General features: G+C 38.3%; 1 protein-coding gene across 2 annotated transcripts; it reads left to right on the top strand.

The window, feature by feature from the left end:
* Positions 1-3,385: 3,385 nt before the first annotated feature.
* On the top strand, positions 3,386-8,302 carry LOC132056848 (probable inactive receptor kinase At5g58300). 2 transcript variants are annotated; one of them, XM_059449231.1, is made up of 3 exons: positions 3,386-4,113; positions 5,598-7,064; positions 7,512-8,302. In XM_059449231.1, exons 2-3 carry the CDS (start codon positions 5,723-5,725, stop codon positions 8,135-8,137), a joined length of 1,968 nt encoding a protein of 655 aa, XP_059305214.1. In that variant the 5' UTR covers positions 3,386-4,113; positions 5,598-5,722; the 3' UTR covers positions 8,138-8,302. The 2 variants fall into 2 exon arrangements, with proteins under 2 accessions (XP_059305214.1, XP_059305215.1); XM_059449232.1 differs by having other exon boundaries at positions 5,618-7,064.
* Positions 8,303-9,116: the final 814 nt, after the last annotated feature.

Here is a 9,116-nt window from a genome sequence, read left to right on the forward strand (position 1 = left end):
TGTTTGGCTCGAAGCAGAGATGGCAACCCAAGAGTATTGATCCTTGGAAAAAGGAATAATGAATCCTATTTTCCAAGAATAAGATTAGTGTCATGACCCAAACTGGAGGGTCATGACGGGCACCCGGGCCTTACTTGTCGAACACCACTAGACAGCCTTTCATAACATAACCATAATAAAGGTGGACCATGAGGGTCATCATACGACAACCTGATAACTCATACGGGAAATAAACTGGAAGGGACAAGACCCAAAAGGACATATATACATAAACATGCTGAACATGATAGTACGAGCCCATAAGGCCACCACAGACATCTATACAACAAAATACGGGCCGAGAAGGCCATACAACGTCTAACTGTGCCATGACTGTCTACAAGCCTCTACTGGAGTACATGACATAATAAGGTCGGGACAGGGCCTCCCCCATACCCATATGTACAACAAAAATATCGTACCAAGACACGATAGCAACTCCGAGACAGGTGGAGTGCTCTAATATCAGCTGAAAAGGTAACCTATCACGGCGGACCGTCACCCCCGTCTCTTGAACCTCGGCGCATGAAACACGGCATCCCTCGGGGAAAAAAAGGGGAGTCGATAAACGAAATAATGAGTATGTAAGGCATGAAAGTAACATAAAGGAGACATAAAAGCAACATAGGATAAAAGGGATACAACCTGTATATCTGAATCTCCTCTAAGGGCCAATGAGATGCATAAGTATTGTATATGTGCGTATATAATGCTTGGTCATACATAGGATAAAAGGGATACAACCTGTATATCTGAATCGCCTCTAAGGGCCAATGAGATGCATAGGTATTGTATATGTGCGCATATATATATATATATATATATATAACGCCTGTCCAAGCCTCTGTAGGCATTATCATCCTAGCCCACTGATCAGTAGTACGTATAGAATGCCTGTTATATATATATATATGCGTATATAATGCCATGGGACTCTGTGAGCAATCATCATCGTAATATCATATATATATATATATAATGCATAAGTATGATAAGATACATTCTGAGTCTGTCGTAGTGACATAAGGTCGTTACACCTCCGATTAATGTTATGTGACTGACATCAGTACCATTACAAGACTCTATAGAACTCACAAATCATGAATGAACTCTATAGAAGCAATACTATCTGATCATGAAGCGTCATGAAGACTTCTAGCTACTAAGAATCAAAACGTTATGGGGTAGCGTTACGTTTACGTTCCGTTTATATAGACCATGCCAAAAGAAAGAAGGTTAATCTTAACATACCTCAAGAGGTTAGTCTTAACATACCTCAAGTCGACAACATAATCCCACAACGAACCTGTCGAACTAGTACTCCAATCCTATAACAAAGAAAAGACATTTACAAACTTAGATGGTACTAGTATATCACAAATATCAAACGATAATTAGATTCTTAATCATCACAACACATCCAACAAGAAAAAATCAACACAACAACCTCATATAATCCTCTTTGAAACTCATATCAACAGTACTTAGAGATATACAATAAAATAGCCCGATATACGCTTAGTATACGAGACATATACACCTCCTTCTTCCAAATACACCAAGTATAACAACCTCAACACAATCTTACCATCAACTACTATCCATACAACAAGAATTTAGCTCAAAAAGACATCAATAACATGGCTCAAAACATATTATAACTCAACACGAACTCAAGTTCATATTTGAACATTCCCTCCAACTTCTTTCCTTTCAAACCTAGTATAAACATCAAATGAACTCATAAACATGGAAATAAGATGAATTCTTACCCCAAGGACTCAAGAACATAGAAATTCCAAGATTACTTCACCTTGAAGTATCCTCCAAAGCTACTACAAGAAGGAGAAACAAGCTTCAACAACACTTCAGAAACTTTTGGCACTTGGTTCACACTTTAATTCCTTAACTTCACTTGGGGGTTAATTACATATGTTGGAGAGGGTTTCTAGGAGTGTTAGAGGTCTGGGGAAATGAAGAAAATGAGATATAATGAGGAGAGTACGAATTATATACTAAAAAAGGGTTGCCACCGACTTCAATATACGGTCTATATATACCGACCGTAAATAATACACGGTCTGTATAATTAGACCGTAAATTGCCAACAGTGGCTCATCCCCACTGTTATCAAAATACGGTAGGGGTCAAACCAAATACACGATCCGTAAAATCCAACCGTAAATCCCAACTTTCATCGAAACGCATTCTTGTCGATTCGTTTAACCTCTAATCCTTCCAACACATACTAAACACGAACTTAAACCCTCATATACTCAAGATGAACACGTCTAATCTTATAAAACCTCAAAGATAATTCCGCTTTCCAAATCTATGACAACCAACTCACGAAGAAACTCAACGTACAAAAGTACGAGGTGTAACAGTTAGAGCTTTTAATGTGGTATATGTTCCTTCCTTGATTTCCACAGGGTCAATCTTCAATGACTTTGGAGCGTCTAAGCCTTGGTGCTTGCTTTCGTTGTTTGGACAGATTTGATTGATCTTAAGCTTCTCTTGATTGATTACTGAGTTGTCACTTCCATCCTTGAATGATTTACTTTCCTTTGATAAAAGGAAAGATCTCTTACTGGTACTTGGATTGATTTTGGCGCAGCTTCTTATCTTGTTATAAACCCTCCTTGGTGATAGCTGACTGGGCTTCACAACTTTGTGGACTCTTTATGGGCTACGCGTATTCAGCGGGGCCCACTTTCGCCTTTGAATATTTTTCCTGCATATTAAACATGTCATCATTAAAATATTAACACTAACACTTTACACTTCTGCACCCGGAACTTACACCCCAAATTCTAGCACATATGGATCGACATCGTTCATATGCGCATCATATGCGCCCTGGAGCGTTTTTGGTACGCCCCGCCTCAAGAGTCGCCCCAAAAACGCCTTTGGAAACACTATTCATAGTGATGTAGTAGTTAGTACATTTATAGAGGTCAATTATAGAGTTCCAACATAATTTGAAACCTTGAAATTCTTTAGAAATTAACCTTAATTCATTTGTTCATTAAAGTTGGGTTTTGGTCTTTTCTATCAAATATTATTGTTATTATCTGCCGGACCTGATTTGTTTGTTTCGGTTTTAGCTAAAGAATTTTGGGTGAGAAGGAGGACAAAAACAGACGACATTATTAACATTGTTGTTTTTTGGCAAAATCTTAACAACTCTTTGCATGGTCAACGGCTTAGGCTTTTGTCTTTGCTGTGCAGTGGGCCCCACCAAATTTCTGAAATCTGAAATAATGTTGTAAGTAAATGATTCAACTACCACAATAGCCATTGCCTTAAATTTGGCCTGCTTCGCTTGTAATCTGGTATTTAAATTTCTCCTAAAATAAACACTAAAAAAGTAAACTGAAGGACATTCCAATGAATGAAACTTTAGGCCATGCTTAGCCACCCTCTCCATCTTAATTAGTGATGTGTTAAACTAATGGCCAAACTTTTTGGTGAGTGTAGTTGAGACCAAATATAAAATTAAGGTCAAAAAGAGCACTTCCTTTTTGTTTCTCTACATTAAACAATTAAATAGTGCACCAAATCAATTTCCAGGCTTGCCAATTGTCATATCAATCAGTGTAAATGAATAATCCTAACAATGGGAGAAGCTTCAGTGGTTGAAAATGATGTTATGTGAAGTGTAAAAATAAAGAAGAAAGTAGTTGGGAGAGCCCCTTGAAGAAAGCATTGAGATCTGTGCTATGATACCTGAGATTCCGTTTGCTTCACGAACAAGTTGAAAAAGAAAAGATTTTCCTTCCTACTGTCTTTTTTTTTTCCCTACCAGTACCACCAACTGCTACAGAGGGGAAAAAAGAAAAAGGTGTTCCAAGAAACCAAGTTTGGCTCTTTCTTGCCTAAGAGAATAATCTTTTTACCTTTTTGTTTTGTTATCTTTCTTATTTTCCAAAGTAAAGAAAATGCCGTTGGAGTAGGAAGTTTAGAGGGGAATTGTAAGGCACAAGATTTCACTTTTCTCAATTCTCAACCGTTATTAAGCTCTCCTATTTTCTTCACTGCAGTTTCTCAGTCACCATTTTTCAAGATTTCAAGGTATACTCTTTCTTTGTCTTTTTCCTTTGGTGCATTAAGGCAATTTTGCATTTGAACTTTCTAATAGTGCTTAAACTTTTGTGAAAGCTTTACATTGGTGTCAATTATATTTGTTGACCCTTTTGGGTTCCAACTCTACTACCAGCATACCCCTTAGGCCATAGATTTTGGTTGAAAATTTTGGAATTATAACTGGAGATTATTTCAATATCCAATCAAGTGTTTGCTCATCAAATTAGCTCATTTTTTCGACTTCAAACTTGAAATATAAAATTTGAAGTTTAAAAAACAGTTTTTAGGTTTTAGGAGTTTTTCAAGCTTTCACTCACATGACTTCAATTTTGTTTTCATGCCCTAACACAACTAAACTTTCAAATACCTTTTTTTTTTTTTTTTTTTTTCAAATCTCAACGAACTCATGTTCAAACGCCTTAAGTTCATAGGTATGGATTTTGGATATGGCAACCAATTTTAGCTAGAATTTCTCAACATAAGATATTTAAACTATTCATGGACTAGTTTCTTTGTCTAATGGTAGGATGGATAGTTGAAATTAGGAACTAGAGGGTGGTAATACAGAAAGAAGAAATCTTTTCAAGTATCTGGAACATGTCTCATCTGCTCTTTCCAGGCAACTCGGTTTACTGCATTAGGGACGAGGGAGGTGTGATGCATCTAACAAGTAGTTCATGGAGTCATTGACTTTCAGAATTTAAGATGTCTAAAGGAGGCATTAACTCTTATTATGTGTCCAAATAAATACTCGGCAACATCTTTTTGTGGGCACGTCTTATAGTCGTTCCTTCAACAGATAAGCTGGAAATTGCGGGCTCTGAATGCTGAGCTGTTTCCTTCAGCTCTTTCTTTCTTGATTGTTCTGTTTCCTTCAATTCTCATGCTTAGTTTACTATATATAGTCATTCTGCTCCGGCCTACAAACTGATAGGAGAATGACACAAAGTGTGAAAACCTGTCGAGCCAATCACGCAACTCCTCAATTGGTATTGCCGCTGCACTTTTAGCAGTGTGGTTGATTACTTGATTCTCTCTGTTTCTTCATTTGACCTTTCCATCAGCTTTAAAGACATGAAAAGAAAAGGCTAATTTTTCGTTCTGTCTGTTGAGGGTGCTATTCTCTTAGACATGCTACTAGTTTGGTAGGGTTGACACAAACAGAAAAGCAAGTGCACTAGACAGATTTTAGACTTAGAAGCTGGTAGAGGACTATGTAACAGAATGAACCTTAGTGATAAAACCTCTAACTAATGCAATAGATATTTAAAATAAAAGGAGGCAGAAACTATTTTCTCTTCTGTGTGTCATGAAAAATCATTCAAATGCCAAAGGAAAGAAAATAATACATATAATAGATCCTTTTCTCTACTGCTATGGTATTGTGTGGGGGTGTTTTGCATGTATCTGAGTTTCTTTGCCAAGTAGTTGTGTATATCTTTTTTCACTGCTTTCTTCTAACTTTGTTTCAGGGTGATACCATTGTTGCTAGGTGATGCAAATGGATGATACTCAACGTTGATCTCTTATGGCAGCTTGAGTTGACTTGGGAAGTCCAGGAGCAAATAGGAAATCATATTTATTCCTAATTATTAAAATGATTAAGCTACACTCAACAGTAGCTCTGCTTGCTCTTTCTTTGTTTCCGATTTTGCTCCTCTTCCCAAAAGTTATTGCTGATCTAAGCTCAGATAGACAAGCGCTACTTGACTTTGCTTCTGCAGTACCTCATCTTCGAAATTTCAAGTGGAACACTAACTCTTCCATTTGCACATGGCATGGCATCGGTTGCAACTCAGATGGCAGTCGTGTAGTTGCGCTTCGGCTTCCTGGTATTGGACTCTATGGTCCTATTCCAGATAATACAATAGGAAGACTGGATGCACTAACAACTCTCAGCCTTCATTTCAATGGGCTGAGTGGCAATCTTCCTTCTGACATCACCTCTCTTCCTTCCCTCCGTTTCATATTTCTCCAACGAAACCAATTTTCTGGCGAAATCCCTTCCGCTCTATCTCCACAGCTCAACTTTATAGATCTCTCGTTCAACTCGTTCTCTGGAAAAATTCCAACAGCAATTCAAAATCTGACCCGCCTTACTAGTTTGAACCTACAAAACAACTCGCTGACTGGATCCATTCCTAATTTGAACCTTCCAAGGCTTACGCAATTGAATATGAGCAATAACCAACTCAATGGTTCAATTCCACCATCCCTTGCAAAGTTTCCCGCTTCTTCATTTCAAGGAAATTCTCTATTATGCGGACAACCCTTGACTCAATGCTCTTCTTTTGCACCTTCACCTTCTCCATTCCCTTCAATTTCACCTTCTCCTTCGCCTTTGAGTCTAACACCACCATCTCGTTCTCCAAGTGTCCTGCCATCCTCACCAGCAATTCCTGAAAAGCAGAAAGGCAAGAAAAGCTTAAGTACAGGGGTTGTCATTGGCATTGTTGCGGGGGGTGTTGCAGGGATCCTCAGTCTAGCTGTGTTGATTTTCTTGTGTTTTATGAGGCGATATTATAGTAAGAGAGGTGTTCAGGAAAGAAAAGACTTTAATGGAGGAGGAAGTCCGAAGCCAACAGAGGACTTCAGTAGTGGAGTACAAGCAGCTGAAAAGAACAAATTGGTCTTCTTTGAGGGTTGTTCTTTCAATTTTGACCTCGAAGATCTGTTGAGAGCCTCAGCTGAGGTTTTGGGTAAAGGGAGCTATGGAACAACCTACAAGGCCATCTTGGAGGAGGGAACAACTGTTGTTGTGAAACGGCTCAAGGAAGTTGTTGTTGGGAAACGAGAGTTTGACCAACAGATGCAGATAATTGGCACTGTGGCTCAGCATCGAAATGTTGTTGCTCTTCGTGCTTATTACTTTTCCAAGGATGAAAAACTTCTTATCTATGATCATGTACAGGCAGGCAGTTTATCCACTCGAATGCATGGTAATATTTCTTCCTTCTTTTTGTCCTCCCATTATTTAAGCTGCCATACCCTTTCAGGTACATGGGAATATCCTTAGTTACTAATACCGGACCAGAAAATCAACTGTAAATTGCACGAGATCATATATTCTAAGTGTAAAATGAAGTACCTATATTCTTCAGCAAAGCCCCTAGACTGAATTTCTTTGAAAAGCATGGAGAAAATTGTTATAAATAAACTCTCCTGAAAGGGGCACACAAGTTTGTCATGAAGAGTTTATAACTACAAAGATTTAGGACATGTGATATTGTTTTCACGCAGTCACAGCTCTCCATAATTTTTTAAGCAAGATGCAACTTGCAAGTTGTTGAACATAGATTAATTGTTCGGTGCTATTCTTAATTTTCAATCTAGCTGTTTATACAAGAAAGTTTTTTTCTCTCATTGCTCCTTGTTTATGATTATAGGCAATAGGGACTTGGGAAGAACACTGGATTGGGAATCTAGATTGAGGATTGCCCATGGAGCTGCAAGTGGTATTGCCCATATCCATTCTGTTGCTGGTGGAAAATTAATTCATGGCAATATCAAGTCATCCAATGTGCTTCTCACACACGATAATAGTGGATGCATCTCAGATGTTGGTCTTACTCCTCTAATGGGCTCTCCTACTATCCCATCTAGGAGTGCAGGATATAGAGCACCCGAGGTTATCGAGACTAAGAAATGTACTCAGAAATCCGACGTTTACAGCTTTGGTGTTCTACTTCTTGAACTCCTTACTGGCAAAGCACCAGTGCAGCCACCTGGCCATGATGAGGTGGTAGATTTACCCAAATGGGTGCAGTCTGTTGTCAGGGAGGAATGGACTGCTGAGGTGTTTGATACCGAGCTCATCAAGTTTCAAAATATCGAAGACGAGATGGTGCAGATGCTGCAGATTGCAATGGCCTGTGTGGCAAATATGCCAGAAACAAGGCCTGATATGAACCAAGTTGTCCAGATGATTGAGGATATCCAGCAATCTGATTCTGGAAACAGGCCATCATCTGAAGATAACAAGTCTAGGAGCCCAACTAGTCCAACACCATGATTATTCATGCATTTCTCATACTCCATTCTATTACCAAATGTGCATTTGAACTTTTTCTTTTTAAGTATAATTCAGACCTTTTAGATATCATTCTCCATGACTGCCTCTATCTGACTGATTCTGTAAAATCAATTATTAATTCAATCCTATTGGATTTAGCTTTATGTCTACGTCCAGTTTTCTTTTCAACTCTGAAAGGCACAAATCCCTTGGTATTTTTACCCACCCAAACTTATTTTACCTTATCAATTGTTGATTTGTTCCCCATCTTGATCTAAGGAGACAATGGGTCATTAAGGCACTCTTGAAAGAACAAAATCTATATTCCCTATGTTCTCTATCTTTTGGGAGAAAACGACAAAAATGTACAGTTTCTTACACCCAATTGCACCAATTAGCCAAGAAATTCATTTTGTCACTATAGCCCCCAAAACATATCAATCAGTAGCAAAAAACCTGTTATGGTTTAAACTTTCAGCCTTGTCGGTTTGAAGTTCACTTTTTGGAGAAGAGAAGTTTTTATTTTTTTTAACCCCTCCCCCTTAGCTTCCTTGGTGACTCGAACTCGCAACTTTCGGGTTGAAAGTGAAGGGCGCTTACCATCTGAGCAACCCCCTCTTGTTTACCCCTAAATTGGTGACCTACAATAACAATTGAATTTGTATTCGAAATTCAAGGACATGCAGATTCTAGTGATCAAATTATACATTCTCAATGCCAAATGACTTGGTGATGAGTATAATCAAAATAATAAGCATTAATATCACATTATGAGTAATAAACGAAAGAAAGTAAGAGAATCTTATTAGATTGTCCCCGGCGTAATTGACTGGCAATGTCGCCGCGAAAGCTATAACTGAGAGGATATGATAGTTATTGTGATGAAAATAAGATGGGATATAAGTGGGGGGAAGGGATACTTTTGTAGCCTAATTCGAAGTAACGTATTCCTTATTATGCGCCCCCTAATGACTTTTAT

This window comes from Lycium ferocissimum, chromosome 5, assembly GCF_029784015.1.
Source record: "Lycium ferocissimum isolate CSIRO_LF1 chromosome 5, AGI_CSIRO_Lferr_CH_V1, whole genome shotgun sequence".
Lineage (NCBI taxonomy): Eukaryota > Viridiplantae > Streptophyta > Magnoliopsida > Solanales > Solanaceae > Lycium > Lycium ferocissimum.